Below are 18,834 nucleotides of genomic sequence, written 5' to 3'. Positions count from 1 at the left end.
GAACGGTGTGTAGGTACTCACTTATTCACATCGTTTTGATGTTTTTTATATGGAGCGGCAACCATAAATTTTACATTCAGTTTTTACGCCTACTACAATCATTTATAATAACCCTGTATTTTCCAAATGGGAAGTTACGATTCCGATTAGATTATTTGATAAAGTTACATACATTAAAAAAATTTGCAAATTAATAAAGAACGAAATAAACTTCATTTTAATAATAACTAATGAATAAATTAAACAATACCTTAAAGCAAGAATTTACTCTAAAAAACTGTTTAAAGATTAATAGGTACGTTTTATGAATTTTGTGCGTTATTTTATCATAAACCTGTACATCCATCGGAAAAAATTATATTTGGAATTTTAATATTCGCGAATATCCAATTGAAAACCCCACTTCATATTCATTATCTTAAGGATGTATCCCTTTTCATCATGCTCAAAGATCTCTCAAGAGTAATATCAAAGAACAAGAATTGCTAATTAGAGGCACAGTGCTTCGGTCTAGAAATAATGCTAAAATAATAATGACACAAGTTTTCTTTTGATACGGCATTGTTAAATTTATGGTCAATAAATATTGAACGTGTGAGACAATTGTAGAAAATCTATAGAAGCCTATTCCATAACGTACAAAAGAGTCCACTGTAAACAGTTAAAGGTTGTATTGAAAGAATATTTTTTGTAGATGTTTCAGATAACATACAGGAAAATACTCATCCAATATCCATCGATCTGTAGAAAGTTTATCAAATTCACTTCAGGGCAAAAAACGTAATGTGTTGTTCTAGATCAAACAACTAAATAAAAAATCTCTATCTCCATATCTTTTATTAAGTTGGTCTGTAAGAATGTTAAAAAACAACTTTAACAGCAACGCGACTGATCAAGCGATAAACTCTTATAATAATTCAATATAAATTCTTAAGGGTAACTTATAGCCTCTACAGCCTTTTTACATGACTGTCTTTTAGATTAATTAACATCCAACCTGTCACAAAAAAAGAAGTTACTTTTACCCTTAGAGTATCAGATAACAAACATCAGACAGAAGCTTTCTAAGCTGTGATTCTGACAGCTTTTTATAAGCCTCGTTAAGTTACTATGAGTTGCTACAACTTCTCTAAATAAAAGCTGTTTTAAATTTTTACCACAAACTCCATCTTTTCTACATTAATCTTCGCTATAAAGTAAAAATCTAAGAAAAATAATTAAAAAATATAGAGAACACAAATTAATATTATTTATTTCATACTGTCCGGTAGATGTTCAATTGCATCATCAATTTGAGTCCGGTAGGTGAGTTATAACAGTATCAGAGCCGGAAAGTGTCACTAAGCAACACCTACCGGACTGTTTTAGTTTTTTCCATCAAATCTGACTTTGAAAAGTGAAAAAGTCAAAAAATATTCAATTTAAAAAAACAATAGCAACAGCCGTAGCCACAGGAAAAAGGTGATGCTATTTTCACAGAATAATGTGATTTTTTAATTTTTGAAATAGAATTATCATGCACAAGAGACTTCCAGTATGAAATAAAATACATTACGATATACATCCGGTAGTACTTGTAACCTACCGGACTTATAACGTAAATTACTATTCTTAGCTTCATAACATGATATGTTTTAATGATCGCGCATTGCTCATTATCGATTGAAATCTTTTTGGAGAAAAACTTTCAAATGAAATGTGTTGCCGTCAAACGAATGCACCTGTGTAGGTCTAGTATTTCATAATCAAGACTTCAGAGAATCTTTACAATATAGTGACGCTCCAGTTCACAGAATAATGGTCTTCAAATTACATCTTATTTACTCCAGCAGTCACAAGATAAAATTATTCGAATAGAACCGAATCTGGGCGCATAATAAAAACCCAACACTTGAATATTAATAAAATTTTTACGTTCCAATCGGTGAATTTGAGAGAAAACAATTAAATTTGCTAGTCGAATCGTAAAGAAGGGAGCAGCGCACTTGGTGCAAAATAATTTTTTCAATGGTGCCATAATTATAAAACGTCGCCGAAACAGGGGAAGTGGGCTCACTTTTTCGATATAATCCAGTTGAATGGAATTACAGCCATTAAGCAGCTCGTTTAATTGAATCTGGATCAGCAGGGTTATAAATGATCCCCATCCCGTTTCGGTCATATCATCCCTTCTTCCGTCCCGCCCTTGATAAGATAGACACGCAGCGACGAAATGCTGCTTATCATCGCTGATGGTCAGCAGTAAGACAACCTACCACACTGTGTCGTCCTTAATTAGAGGATATGACCTCGTTTATTACGACGAGAGAAAACGTCCTGTCATATCCTGGCACTACGTGCGTATGTGCTGAGGTCAAGGAGGAGTCCCGTTGATAAACGACGCCCGCAGGAATACGGAAATTAATGAAGTGAGAAGGCGTCTCCTTGCACTCGACTGTTTATTTCGCCCCTTACTTCGCACGATAAATTATTTAATTCGGACGCCTCCGACCCCACAGACCGACTCATCGATTCCTGGACATGTGTTCGTGCAGTGTCAAACGAAAACCCACCGGTTCAACCGCACCTTGCCTCCGGGGGCAATCGCAACTGCAGAAAGTTCACATTTCATCAAGACCTCAAGGATTTTGTAAAATCTTTATGAAGAGTTCGCGGATTGCATATTGACTTCATGAAAACTTCAAAAGCCACACGAGATTCCACAAAGATTTCACAGTATCGAACGAAAGTTTCGGAAGCTAAAAGTATCGCTACTTATATCATTTTTGTCGCTGAAATATTTAGTGTTCTCTAAAGATAAATGAAGTCTGTCTTGAAGTCTTACATGTCGTGTGATCAAGAAAATTTATAACAGAGTCAGCCTTGGAGATGAAACTGTATGTCTTCCTGCGTTGTTGATGTGGTATCTAAAGTTACATCATTTGGAGATTTTAATACAATGAATTTTATAAATTACTAGAAATTTATTATTCATCAGAAGCCATGATCAGAAGGCATTTTGTTGTAACTTGAAACACCGCTGCACACCTAACCTGACTTTCTCCCATTCGTGTTTTCTATCGTTTGTCCAATACACATTACTATATTTTGCTTTGAAAAGTTGTTTATTTTTAATACTCGTAACATTTAACATTATCATCTCTTTCATTTTTCCTTTTGTGTTTTCTTTTCTTTGACAGTTATCGGTGCAGTTAAATCCCAACATTTCCACGGCAGACTCGGCTACAATTGTCCTTAATCACACCATATGACACAAAAAAAAATACAGGGTCATTCACTAATAATAATGAATTAATGAGTAACGAAATTTGCACCTATTATGTGGATTTAAAAAATATACCTACAGGGTTATTCACCGTAGAGTCCCCGCGAAAATTTAATGTTATGTAACACAACATACTAAAAGCTCAGATTGCTAGATACCTACCAATTTAATTTGAAATGTCAAATTTGACTTGCCACTGATGCGGCTGTCAGTGTGAAACCGTCAACAACCGGAAGTTACTCCAGTTGTACCATTTAAAAATAAAATTCAGCATTACCAACTTAAACAGTCCTTCTTGATCACCGCGCATCGAATGAAATCAACGTTAGACAAAATCGTAAAAAATTGGCCTATTTGGATATCTTAAAGACACAAAAATGAGAATCATGTCTGTTTTTTCATCGTTGGAATACATGATAAAATCGTGTAAAATGTACGAATTTTTTTATTATGTCAGACTATAAAATGATTCTTCTTATAACCTTACATAGAGAACTAAAACTTTAAACATAGACTCTAGCAATCTGAGCGTTTGGTATTTTGTGCTGCATAACATTAAATTTTCGCTGGAACTCTACGGTGAATAACCCTGTATATTTAAATTTTATACAACATAGACAATACGCCCGACATTACATTTATCAAATTTAATCAAAATCGTTATGTGGAATAATAAATAAAAACACAAACTAAAAAACTATGATGGCATGTACCGGGTGATTTTAAATGATTGTGACTTTTTTTCTTAAGTTGGGAACATTTTTCATAAATTATTTTGGCAAACTTGATACCTTAATCAACACATTGGCGTTCGTACGTCATTTTGACATTTTATGTATTAATAAATTGTGTCAAATAGGCGAGGATGCCTATGTTTATGTCAACTATCACATTAAAAAGCAGAATAACCAACAATACTATTACCAACCTATGAAAAAAAGTCACAATCATTTAAAATCACCCGGTATTGTTGGTTGCATCACACAGTTTGTTAGACTCATTATTACTCGTGAATCACCTTGTATGTCTTATATGAAGGAAGTTGGTATTATGTTTATAAGAAAACTAATACTCAAGACTCAAGTACAGATGTTAAAAATAAAGAAATAAATAAAATCAAGTTATTTTCATAACTAAAAAGTAACAAGATTTTTCCTTAACTAATCCAGTTGTTGTTTACATGTCTCAAGGCCATGGATTGTTCTTTTATAACAAACGCAGGTCGTCTTTTTAATTGGTATGCTTTGACATTTCTTTCGGATACATAACTCAATTTTAATGTCATTTTAATGTTTCAACATTTGTTCCAAATAAAAACCATCGTGCCTAACCTAAGAAAACCAGAAAAACTCCCTCTGAATAGTGCTTTTCTTCTTTTTACAAAAGAAATAATCGAGATCACTGCTTGTTCCCTGAATAAATGACGTTTAACATCCATAATGTGACAACTAATAAAGCCACACCATACGGAAACAAAAGCAAGAACAGGCCACTTTACCACAAAACTTTTTGAAGACACGTTATTTGTTTTCACAGCAGCAAACAATGTGATCAAAAAGAAAACAAATCAGAGCAGGCGTTGCAAATTATCGGTCATGTCGTAGCGGAATTCTATACAAATAACTCAAATAGAAATAAGTGTTCAATGCATGGGTGTAGACAATTTGTGGTCTTAAACGGTACTTTATAACAAATCATATCTCATGACTTTTAGACGTTAGAATTATAATTGTGAATTTTATTATTTTTATCTGATAATAGCGAAAATTTATAAAATAAACAAGACGCCACTGGTAAGCAGATTTTTCGTGGAAATGTCAAAGAGACGTCAACGATGTGTTGTTATTAACCCAGAAAACAACTTCTCGATTTTGAATTTCGAATAAACAGAAGATAAGGTGGTAACACTCTTGATTTGTTTTCTTTTTGATCACTCGCTGCAACACAGACCTAAATCAGAAATAATTACTAAATATGTATTAATGGCAATGTTATTTCTATTATAGCAATTATTATTCTCATCACTTTAATATTTCACATTGCAGTTTATTGCGGAAATTTAGTGGGCGTTGTTTGGATAATAAAAAATATGAATATTTTTTAACGCACAAACTTTTCAAAACTTAGTTTGGTTTTAAGACTTTGAAAACATAATATAAATGTGTTACAATATAAATTAGTAAAGCTTTATATGTTGTAAAACAGAATCTTTCTGCAAAGAGAACTTGGGGAAATATACGCGCTTTATATGTTTTAATTATGCTGTATACTATATTTACTTGATGATCATAACAAACTTTGTCTACTGTTAATTAAAATTTTCACTTTCACTCCCTGACTCTGAAAACAATGAAATATGAGTTTATTCCTAAGCCCCTTATTCATTCATATTCAATTAATGATCTTTATTTCACAGCTGAATATTAACATGAATATTACTTCAGATTTATTATTAACGTAAATGATTAATACTCACCACAAAATTTTGTTTTTTTTTATTAAAAAACGTTCCACAATTTGGATATTGCTATAACTTTGCTTATCGAGACTTTTTGTTATCGTTCCAAAGATGACACATTTCCTTTACATTTCAAAGACTAGATGAGATGTTATGAACATTTTAAAGGCTTCACAAAAATTGTCTCCAGTAGTAACCAATATCTCTTCTGACCTTAAATCCAGAACTGTTTGACATATATGAGTTCGGGGCTTAATAATATATGGCAGGAAAATGCCACGTGTGTCCTAAAAAAGGAATATTAGAAGATGTTCTATTTCACGTGGAAGAGTAACGACGCTTAACTACCCCGAAGTGAGCCAGATGCTATCTGTACCTTTACATTTTGTAAACGCGCAAAAAATTACACGTTACTATATTTACATTAGAATAAATGGCGTATGTTTATGCAAGATTTATATCCACTGTAAATTACATGATATGCGAGCTATAAGCCGAGCAAAAACGCTCTTGTTCCCAAACCCCTAACTCAATATTAATAAGTTGGTAACCAAAATACTGGTTGCAGATATGGAAATTTTCAATTAAATACGCTTTGTTCATTAGGGTTTACGCTTTCTTGATAACCCTTTTCTGGAAATTAATTTAATTACTGCCGCTCGTTCTTTATTAAAAATAGGTTCTAGTCTAACCAATCGCATTATACATTCATTTCGGAATGAATATCTACCATCTTTCATTACGTTGTCGCATTGAAAATTACTTACACTGTACATAATTCCATCAACAATGAGCTCTGTGAGATTAGCCTTTCACATCAGGATAACTCCCGTGTAGACCATTCTGTCCCTTCTCATCACTCATCACTATATCACGAGCATTAACAGGAAAACCCCCAATTCTACCTACCAGAAATGATTCGCTTCGAACTTGAATTAAATAAATATTTCAATGAGTTTGTCGCACGAAATTTTGTTTTAATATCTGCTACCCACACTGATTAACTTGATGAAGTCGGGTCAAAAATAGTTTCATTATTCAACTAAACCTGATTTCAAATATGTAATTTAATACTTTAAGCGACCACAATATTCCAAATAAATCAACAAATTTCATTATCGAATTACACGATATTCTGGCCTCAATGATGGTGAGATATTTAATTTGCAAACACAATTCGCAAATATCGAGGACCTGTTGTACATTTTAACATCCTAAACCTTCCGACCCTTTGCTGTTATTTTGCCAATCATTAAATTTGTTACTGATTTAGTGCCATTAATTTTATGCTAATGGCCAACCCTCTTGAGTAAATGAACAATAGTACTTACAACAAAGCGTTGATCACCACAAATACATCAAATTAAATTAATTAGTAGATTATATTATTAAGAGTAAAAGTGAGTCTTTTTGTGCTAAGCCCAGGGATTGAAGACCGAGACGAAGTTAAGGTCAGCAACTGGGCTCACTTCATTCGGCAACCAAACTATAGCCTCAGCACATAAAACTTCATTTTTGCCTCTAATAACATAATCTACTGTTTTATTCACAAACGAACATGGGTTGGAATAGTGGCACAACTTAAAAAAGGCTATTTTGGAGTTGCTACCAGTTCTAACGTGGTAAACTAGTCTTTTTTCCATCACATTGGCAATCTTTAATATTACATCACCAAATAATAAAAAAAGTTGCTGCTTCCTGCTATGATTTTAATATAGAGGGAACTTTAAACGCATTTAACTCAAAACGAGTTGTCCCTCCATTGTGGCCCATGAGCGATATGATAACATGTGACTTGTGTCATATTCCTTGATGTTTCATTGGCAATAATTACGGATTGGTTCGCTTTTTTGTCTGTCACGAATAAAAAACGGGAATGAAAATAGGCAGATATGAATGGTTTACTTCTGAAAACCCGTTATTAAAAAAGAATCCAAAAAAATATATGTACAACTTTAAGTAAGTCTTACATCTTAAATAGCTATTTATGCAACGAGTTACAAAATAAGCGTCTTTTTTGCACTAGACATGACAATTGGACCACGAGTGTCAACGAGTGGTCCAACATGTCGTGTGCAAAAAAATTGCCATTTTGCTACGTATTTCATACAAGATTTTTTCTAATTTATTTACGAAAAGCACACATTCTAATTAAAATCCTGTTTAATCTGTTAAATCTGTTAAATCTGCTATTTCAATAATTTTCCGGGATAATAATACTAATGTCACTTTTTAACACTAATGATAATATAATGTCACTTTTTAACACTACTGATGATAATATAATGTCACTTTTTTGACTAGTTATTAAATGAAGCACGTTTGACAACTAAAATGACATATCACAATGGTTACTTTTCGTAACTGAATTAGAAAAAATATATTTCTCAATATGTATTAATAGATATGTACTTTAGAATCTAATTCATAGTCAGATTAAATAAATTCATCAGTACTACGTATTACATACCTTAGTTTAAGCAAACAGCAACGATTTTAAACGAGGATTTATTGAAAAGCAATGCTTGTTACGGAAGCAATATCGCCACTCGTGCGCTCTTTTACAATGTACTAAAGAGGGATATATTTTCATTTTTGTCAGTAAATATCGAGTCGAATAAAACGTACGATATGAAGTCATTATACACAACTTGAGTACTATGAGGGCAATTCTCTTCAATACGAAGACATATCATTCAAGTAATACTGCCTCCGTAGTGATCGATAAAAATTGGAAAAAGTACATTATAAAGGAAACACCTCCATAAACACCATCCCCTCATTTCGCGATTGCTCAATATAGACCACTAGAGATATGTGAAATACTGAAAATACAGCAGGAAGAATTTTCTACGTTCCAGAAGAAGAAATTTATTATGGCAGTCGTCCAGTAATGTGAACTAGGGATGCATAAATCCAGATCATTTAGTTGACATGACCGTTTCCATCAGAATTCGTGCCACGTCAACTTTTTACATCATGGACGAATTTTGATGAAGACAAAAATTGAATTGGCTATGCAGATCGCGCGCGCCACCCGCAACCTCATTAGGAGGGCAACCCCGTCGGCTATAATTATATTTTTCAGGGCAAGGGCGAGTTTGTTTCATCAATACCACAACAATGATAATCTAATTTAGCACGGCTTTATTTCAACCAAAGCAGTGTTAATAATTCGTCCCAACTTAAAACGCTCTTAAGCTTGAATGTGGCTTCGGATAATCTGAATTCCTCGTAAACGAATGTTTTATTTCGTTGCGAAACACAAAACAAATTAAAATTAAAACGTTGTTTGATTTAGGATCGAGAGGAGGGTTTTATTGCATTTTACATCCTCCTAAAGATTATCATCCACTCACGAATTTATGACAGTTTACGTTTCCTGTTTAAACTGTGTGACAGTAAAATTTCCAGCGAACCTAATAAAGCACATCTGCCGACGCGATGTTTCATTTTCACAGCATATTCCTATTTTATCTTCTATCATTTCACTTTTAATTTTTTGTCGTGTATAAATCTCCCGTTTTTGGCACGATGATCGGATACTTTAAAAGAGACGGCCGAATTATGTACGTGGAACAATAAAAAACCAAGCGTCCCTCGTTGTCCAATGCAGAAGGTTACGCTTCGTGACCGGAAAGGGATGTGGTCGGGGGAGAAATTCGGTCTACTCCACCAGCTTGGTTAACCTCTTCTCTACCTGTCCTTTGCCGACGTTACACGTGAATCCTAGCTCTGGCAAATAGGTTGCTACCAGAAATTTTCGGTTTAACTTCCATCGATATCAGAGAACTGGCTTCCGCTTCACTCGCTTCACAGAACTCTTAAAGAACATTAAACAGTATCCTATGCATGACCCAGTACGGGAATATCGCGACAGAGTAGCGCCAACACGAGGGGAGCAGAGTTTAAAATAAATTCAAAAAGGTCAATGGGGACATAATTTAGATCAATTGATCTAAGCAACAGATTTTCGATGAGTTTCTAGTTCAATTAAATGTATTTTTGAAAACAAAGAGGGGGAAATGCAATTTTTCTGCGCCTAATGTCAAATGTGCTATTTAAGAATGTAGTTTTGGACAACCGTGGGAGTGGACATAGCGACTAGTGGGGAAAAAATATGTAACGGCATCGAGTAGGTAATCAAGTTCCTATGATACAGTGCCATCTGTCATAATTGTTTTGAAATGACATCATTCCCGAGTCCATACGATTCTTTTTAATTGAAAAGTAGCAATGAATTATTATTAATGAATATGAATGTGTACTATTGCGAGCATAAAAAGTGTGACATCAAATTTCTGTCAGTTTTCAAAAATTCCATGTAGTTCAAGCTTTATTGTCATTTTACCTTTGATTATTGTCATAGAAATTTGACACTATTCTAACTGACAGTTTAAATTTTTTTTTATACTCCTATTTTCCTTTTCCAAATGTCCTCTTCTTTTGATAAAGGTAGATTTTGATTGGAACTTTGCATTAAATAAATATTTACGTGCTTACTTACACTCATTCCTACAACCTAGAATACTTAATGACAACGTCAATCAATTCAAAGTAGGGTTAGAAACAGATAAGAGTCAGTTCACATTAAAAGTCAAGACAGTGATGTTGATGTCCCACTTTTTTTGTTCCCAATAGTACGTCATAGAAAAAGTATAGTATGTATGCAACTCGCAAAATTTGCACTCGTGCGAAAATGAACTTCATTCTATGCTTGTTAAAATATTATTCATTATTACACTTCTCAATGAGTACTATAAATAAAAGCACTTAGTGCCAACTATTATATTTTATTTCCACCTTCTAAGTAGGTAAGTGACACTTTCCACGCATTTGCGGTAACTAAGTAAATGAATAGTTACGTAGAAGAGACCTGTAAAATTTTATTATGCTCATCAAAAAATAATGAATCAAAACTAATTAAAACTTTTTTGAAAAAGTTTATCATAAACACAAACAAATTTAACTATCAATTTTTGCAATTACATACATTAATACCTAATGCATTTTGATCCGTTTTCGAAAGTCATTTTCATACCGCTTTTGGATTAAATCCAAACATTTGTAGCGTTGGCAATTCCTTGGATATTTTCTTTCACTTCAAAAAAATCGCCTTCATAGTCTTCATCGGGCATTAAAGCCATTCTTTGTTTTTGCAACAATTTTCACAAAACTTCTGAAAGTATTTTTGTTGCTTATCACAAACACCATGACGACGTAGGTATAAATTACCCTACGGCCTTTCGTTACAATAACAATAACAATCATCTTTTTATAACATTTAAAAACGATCTTTAAACGCTGAAGGTAGAAATAAAAGTTTGTATGAATCTCGCTTAGCAATTAATATTTACTGGGCTCACTGGATTATGGAGACTCGCTCCTTCGCCGCTCGTTGCACAAACCTTCCAGCTCGCCCGTAAAGATTAATTTACCAAGCGCGCCACATAAATAACTATTACGTTGATTGCTGATAGGTATTACTAATTTTTAATCCAGGAATAAATTCTTTGAAAAATATCTCATTTTAAATTTCAGTAAAACTCGAAATGTAAGAAGTAGTTTGTCAAATATCTTGCGAGGATTATTCTATAAAATTTTGTCCTGTTAATTTAGAAATAAAAAATTATTTTTGTCAAAAATCACCGACATAAATTCAAGGAATTTTACTCCTTACTTTACACTGCCACTGTATATTCATGCGTTAATAATTGCAGTTAAAGGATTTTTTATTACCGAAATCATTTAAAATTTAAATGTGAGTAAAGTGGTGTTGTAATGTTAGCAATTTAGTTTGATTTATCTATAAATTCTGTTTGTTCAGCAGAATTCTTGAAACAAAAGCAGCTAAAAAGTTTTTATTTATTATTTTTCTGTGCTAAATTATCCAACAGCGTATCAGTTTAAAAATTCATGAAACGAAAACTTTTCCGATATTTTTGTGGAACTACAAAGCCTCACTTGCTAACTTTATCCCAGTATTTATTCAACATTAACGTGAATAATAGCACGAATAACAGAATTACGACTAACTAATTCTCATTAAAATTAAAATTAAATTAAAACGTTATGTTTTACAATCTCATAGTCTTAACCAGCTATAATATTTGAGAATAAAATTATGCTTTAAAGTGTGTTTACACTATCTGATTTTCAATTGGAGTTTCTATTTGACAAATATAATTGAAAAAATATTCAAAAAGTCTCGAATGCATTCTATTTTCATATTCAGACTATCTGATTTAATTTGTGAGTTTTCATTCGAGTTAATGTCATTCGCTGTTATTATAATCATTAAATTCTTCTTAAATTCTTCATTCTTTTATTGTTTTTAACACACGATTCTTGAGAATCCATTGGAATAATTATGTTTAAACAAACCGACTAGGCGAGTACACAAGCAATGAAGCAATAAACGCAGTGTGTGTACGGATGCGACATATGAACATAACCTCAACTTAATTACACCAAATTGCATTGCGCATGCTCAATCACAAGAAAAATCACACCGAATAGGTGCTGTTCTATTCTGGAGCATTCGAGAAATATCGAATTCAAAATCAAATGCAAACTAGAACTGGGCCTGTCAAATGCGAAATCAAATAGTATAAAGGCGGAAAACTATAACGTATATAAATCGAATTCAAAATCAAATAGAAAATCAGACAGTGTAAACACACTTTTAGAATAAAGTAAAATTATGCCTTTATTTATAGTAATAATATTTGAAAATTTATGTTGGCAACTTGACACAAATGTCATTCGTTACAAATTTCAATTTTTCAGATTTTGAGTCGTGTTCTTTCGTGCTTTCTTGGCTTTTCTGCAGATTCATTCCTCCGTTTTCATTTTGTTTTTTCAAAAAGAGTTCTTTCCAGAATTCTACACAATTCCAATATAATTTTTGCAATTACAAATTCTGCTTCTGCAAATGAATCTATCCACTTGCTGTGTAGATTTTCGTTGGCATCATGAAAATTTCAAGCAAAATTAAACAAAATGTGGTTAAAACCTAACCTAAAAATTTGAAGTCGCTAATGTAATAAACGTACAACTCGCGTCTTGTTCTAATCGCACATGCCAAAGCGAGATGCATAGTGGGACGGGCTTAATACAATACGTACAAGAGTTCAATAGCTTGTTTTACATTATGTTGAAAAGAGATAGCAATATAACAGTTGTTCTATTCTATTCTATTAATTGATCCATCCCACTATAATTTAAAAATTGATTCTACATATTTTGTGATAATTACAACTAATTAATAAAATGAATAATGCTTGTGTTTTACAGTTTTAGAAATCACTGAAACAGTGTATTTTCGTTAAGCAAACGTATGAAGAAAAATTAACATATTCGATGTCACACCTTCCGCTAAGGACTTTTTGTTCGTTGTCCCTAAATGAATTTGCGGCGCTTCCATTTAAAACAGACACAAGAAGCTAATATTCTTGCGCCATTTCATGATTAGGACGCCATGTTCGGAGGACGATACAGCTAGTTTTTGTGATCGTTACCCCACGTGCTAATTAGGAAGTGAACAACGTGAGATGGAAAGTAATGCGATACAATACCTGTCAGGGCTAAACACAAGACTTCATCAGACCGTTTCTATAATCCTGGCATGAAGCCGTATACGAGTAGGTGCACTTACCCGGGCAATATGCACGGATAATGCCCCGCAATATCCTGGCGCAACCTGCAAACGTAGATCACAGGATTATGGCCATCCAAATCGTCCTTCATCCTCATGTATTATGAGAGGGACCGTCCGACATCACAAACACCAATTCGGTGAGCAGTAGTCGTGCTTCCTCTATAAAATATAACCCTCGCTGTACTCCATCCTGCTTGCAAAATAAAAGAGTTCAGTGGCGCTATCGCTATGCGAAATTTAATGCGTGCATGTGTAAAATCCTAATCTGAAATAAACAAAACACTTGGCCGCTCCGGGGTCCTTCGACGAAGTCAGAATGTGGACCGGGGGCAATTAGAGAACCGGACGTCATAAAGGCGCTGTAAAACCCTGCCAGTTTCATTTAACAACAGTGTTAGCCTGATTTGTCGCTCGCTTGCCCCTTGAAATGGCCGGATTTATAGACCAACACCGCTCCCAGGACTAAGTTGACCGCGTGGCGCACTATCGAGGCGGACACTAAAGGAAAAGGATCACTTGAAAAACTATACATATTAATGGTTGCCTTGCTCCTGTCTTCCAAATAAACTCGTCCTCTGAAGCACCCGACGACGTGTTTCGTCCGTTTCGAGCACACTCCACTCTTTTTATTCCCAATCCCAACACAGACAAGTAAATAAAATATGACGCATCCACGGTTTCACCTTTACAGGTTGTCAGTTCACAGCTGTGTTTGCTGTGTTGTCGTCCAACAGTTCGATATGTTCCAATATGTTACGGTGCGATAACCAATAACCATCCGTTCAGATATCATTTACCATGCGAATTACGTACAATGATACGAAGAGTATTTTTGAAAAGAAATATCCATGCGCACCGATGCATTGTAGCTATTTATGTAAGTATGTGTACAATTTCCTACCGAGAAATTAGCACAGTATCCTAGATGTATTTAGCCATACACAATATCTAAAGCTGAAGAAAAAAGACTCATTAGCATCTGAATACTCAGCTGAACTTAAAAAAAATATGTCATAAATTGATTCTTTAGTACCAAAGTATGGTGCGATCAACAATTACTTAGATAAGGAGCGGCTATGACTTTGACAGCGTCTGATTTTTCGGATCTTTGCTAACTCAGCGAATAAACGTCAAACAACTGTCACTATTAATCAAATGTTAATGCAAAAATGGTTTTTACTTCAGAACATAAAAGATTCATCTTACTTTCGTAATGGTGTTTTCAATGACGAAGAATGGACATACAGCGCTGTTGCCTGTTAGGCCCGGTTTCGGCAAAAATTTCCAAATTTCCAATTTTTAAATTGGAACAGGTTTATGCAACCAGAAATACTTCCATGTATTCCAGGTCAAAACGTCAAAGCCTTCTTTGATCTAAATAATTGTTGATCGCACGGTATAATGTTGTCAATAGAATTAGCATAAGCAAATAGTAGTGGTATATTATAACGACTGATCAAATAAATTCGTGGTCAACCAGACTATAGTTTTCCCTTTCTTTTCCAAACATACGTTGTCTTTTTAGATGACAAACTCTTCAGATACATAACTTCATCTTGATCATACAGAGTGTCCCCAAAAAAGAAGACGAGTCCATAACTCCGTTATTAATCGGAAGATTTTAATTATCTGTACACCAAATTAAATAGTTGTTAATAGACTACAAAATGGCCTAATAAATTCAAGTATAGCCCCATAGGCTTCAAGGGTAAACTGTCAAAATATTTTTTTTCAAATGGGATTACATATTTTTTTTAGTAATTCTGATAGAGATTTTTATTCTTAAAACAACAATGTATCACAAGTATACACTTAAATACCAAAAATTTCACCAAAAAAATGTAAAAAAACACTACTATCGTCTATGTTCCATTTTGCGCTAAACATTGGCGGCATATCTGCGCAATCCCACATGTTATTATTTGTCATTTGTTTTTCCAGCTACCTTAATTTGGTTATTACATTGTAACGCAATGCATTTTGATAGCTTTTCGCTTGGTGCTCGTCATTTGTTTCAAAAGTGAGTGTAATTTTTTTTTATGTGAAGTTATACTTGTGATACATTGTTGTTTTCAGAATTAAAATCTCTATCAGAATTACTAAAAAAAAGTATGTAATCCCATTTGAAAAAAAATATTTTGACAGTTTAGTCTTGAAGCCCTTGGAGCTGTACGTGAATTTATTAAGCCGTTTTATAGCCTATTAACAACCATTTAATTTGATGTATAGATAATTAAAATCCTCCAATAAATAAGGGAGCTATGGACTCGTCTTTTTTTTTGGGGACACCTGTATCTTCATCTTGATCATATCTTCATTTGATGTGATAAATGGCAAATTTGAGTGTTCGTTTCATACATAGGTATGTACTATTCCGGACACGGAATCTTGGCCAATATTTTTTAGACATTTCTAAAAAAAAATGATGTAAACCAATCCTTAGTGTCATTTAAGTGACAATTATTAAAAGTCACTTTAAAGTTTTTCGTGTGACATCAAAAAAGCAAGGAAATGGCATTATCGAGTCACAAGTTGGGTTATATTCAATAAAGGCCAGTTCACACATATTTGTCAGTGAAATGTCAGTTGTGGCCAATATTCCGTGTCCGGAATAGTACGGTGGCCGGCAAAAAAAGTTAGCCATCGTTTAAATGTCAGTGTCATTAAAGCATTAATTACACATTTGGATTTTGACGTAGGTAACAGAAAAGTGATGGCTAGTTTTTATTGCCGGCCGTTGTATATCATTTTCCTAATTCTTTCAACGCTTTCTAAAAATCGTATTGATCACAAATACACATTTTGAAATTTGTGCATTACATTAGAACTACATAGATACCCGTATAAAAATTGATTATTCAAAATTATTTTTTTAAATTAAACATCGAAAAATTTAACCTTGACTTATAATTTAATAACTAAACAAGCTAAATAACAAGAATAATTTCTGTTTATTGCAGTTTTAATCGACAACATTTGTTGATAACCTCTATACTAAAACTGGTGTCAGATATCTAAAACTGCTGTGTTGTATTTATTATTGTAAGTAAGTACATATGTAACTTTTAATTAGTAGAGTTAGATTTTTTTAATTCTACAACTACAGTGTGGAACAAAATGACTGTCATCTAGTTTGCTTTGGAATTTGTGCACATGTAAATATTCCTGCACCGCTCTACTTTTTTTTTTGAGTGCCTAACTATTAGTTCTGTCAAAAAATGTCATCAATCGAATTGACAATTGACACAACGTTGGTTGCCACTTTCAACACTAGCTGTGACTTGCTTTTGTTAGCTCCTTTTCAATTTCAATCTCGACTTTGCATTCATATCATCCCTTCGCAATAAATCACATTTGGAATTTTGATATACAGGGTGTCTCAACTTTAATTCTTCCATAAAGGACTAAAACACGGTTGGGATATTTTAGCAAGGTAATTTAGTTCACGTACTATTCCGGACACGGAATCTTGGCCAACATTTTTTAGACATTTCTAAAAAAAATATGTAAACCAATCTTTAGTGTCATTAATAAATGACAGTTATTAAAAATCACTTTGAAGTTTTTCTTATGACATCAAAAAAGCAGGGAAATGGCATTATCGAGTCAAAAGTTGGGTTATATTCAATAAAGACCAGTTCACACATATTTGTCAGTTAAATGTCAATTGTGGCCAAGATTCCGTGTCCGGAATAGTACGCTTCCTGTGTCTTCAAATAAATTAACGACACTCTTAACCTTACATTTTGTAAAGCCTACATTTGGACAGTGTTCCACGAGAAAACGACCTGTGTCATTGAAGTTCTTACGATACTCTCCATAGGCATTTTTTTTTCCTTTTTCAACAATATTGAAATTTCTGCCGCTGTAGTCTATTTTTAGAGTATTTTCAATAAATTTTCACAATTCAACGTTTCTAATAAAGCGCGCCCAATTTTGACAGACTTTAAAGGGTATACAAAATGTTGCTTGGCAATTAATCATCAATTGTTTCAAAAAGTAACTGCTCAAGTACCTTCAAATCTTACATTAAATTTTTAACCACAAAATCTAATCTTTTCGTTGAATCAGACAAGTGATTTACTTAATTGTTTGGGTAGACCCCTATTTTTTAATGTTTAACAATCTAATAATAATCGCGCATAATTTTCGATAAAGGAAACATGTGTTAAAATTACATTTTTTAACTTGAGGTAATTTTATTATTACTAATTGAACTTTCACGGTCTAAAATATCTGCATTTTAAATTTCATAAAAATCCGTTGGCAAATAACCGAGATATTAGACTCGAAAGCCTTAGCTGAGACACCCTGTATATTTTGAGGTTAGGCCGTCTTTTCTTTGTGGAGCGGCATTTCGTATTTTTACAAGGGTAATGCAAAGGTAACTAGATGACAATTATTTTGTTCCACACTGTATAATAAGCATCTATTCATTAAAAATATTTGAATCTTCTAATTAAGGTACACAATTCCATTAAATAAAGGAGTAAATAGCAGTTTATGATCGAACATTTAAATTGTCCTGAAATTTTACTTGCAAATAAACTAAGCAAAAATTAATAGTGAATTTTTCCTCTTTTGAATTTTTTATAAATACCCTTTAAAATTTGTAATGAAAATGTGTTACAAATATATTAATCTACACATTAAATGTAATGTTTCAAGTACTTGTAACATTTAAAATGTATCTTGTGTTTAAGAATACGTGGGAGGATAGGGGCAATTATTTTTCTTTCCAAGAAAAATTGTGGAATTCCCTATTCATTTTTGCCTAGTTTATGTACTAATCCGTATTTCCGCATTACTAAAAAATGAAACTTGCTCTGCGTGTTGTCTATGTGGGAGGAATAACATGTCTGTGTCGCCTGACTGGGCCCCCATTTCAAATTCGAAGGTTCTTTCCAACGTTTTTACAACAAACTTCCAAGATCTGAGATTATTTGAAATTTCTGAGACAGGGTATAATTAATCTGTAATACAAACATTGCATGTTCCATTCATATGTTTAAAAGTAATTCAATTCCAACGGTAATTACATACGTGAATTTTTCCCGAGCACAACCCGATAATCTGACATTGAGATTATAGATCGTTTCAATGAAACTCTGAATACTTTGACATTCCGCTAGGCTATAGAGTTGCGTGAGCCCAATACCAAGCATTTAACCTGAAAAAATATTCCCCGGATAAAGTACTTTCGCGTGGAGACATCAAAATATTCATAGAGGGTCGGTTGGTTCTTTTTGTTTTGATCGAGGCTGCCCCAATTAACTCGTTATAAGTAGCTATCTGCAAGGAGATTTGCATAATGGCCGAGGAAATTAGCGCGAAGAGAAACCTAGAACGGGGGATGGGAGGAACACAATGAACTCCCAGGATATCCGACTGTCGGAAGACGGGAATCGAACACGATCGCGCGGCAACGCCCTTCTGGGCCAATTATACACT

The 18,834-nt window shown here is 33.5% G+C and overlaps 1 protein-coding gene across 8 annotated transcripts in view; it reads left to right on the top strand.

Moving 5' to 3' along the window:
- Positions 1 to 18,834, top strand: part of dpr12 (defective proboscis extension response 12) — a 337,047-nt gene that overhangs the window by 253,088 nt on the left and 65,125 nt on the right. The window contains exon 1 of one of the 8 annotated variants that reach the window (XM_069038676.1): positions 13,502 to 13,520. The exons of 4 other annotated variants lie outside the window; for them this stretch is intronic. Coding sequence is in view for 1 of the 4 variants with exons in the window: in XM_069038669.1 (XP_068894770.1) it covers positions 14,198 to 14,260 (63 nt within the window). In the remaining 3 variants the exon portion in view is untranslated. Of the gene's footprint in view, positions 1 to 13,501; positions 13,521 to 14,102; positions 14,261 to 16,341; positions 16,430 to 18,834 lie in introns of those variants that run through there. 3 more of the 8 variants (XM_069038669.1, XM_069038673.1, XM_069038674.1) reach the window with 3 other exon arrangements.

This window comes from Tenebrio molitor, chromosome 2 (assembly GCF_963966145.1).
Source record: "Tenebrio molitor chromosome 2, icTenMoli1.1, whole genome shotgun sequence".
NCBI lineage: Eukaryota > Metazoa > Arthropoda > Insecta > Coleoptera > Tenebrionidae > Tenebrio > Tenebrio molitor.
Note: the sequence above shows the minus strand (reverse complement) of the source record. Positions and strands in the feature narration are given on the sequence as shown.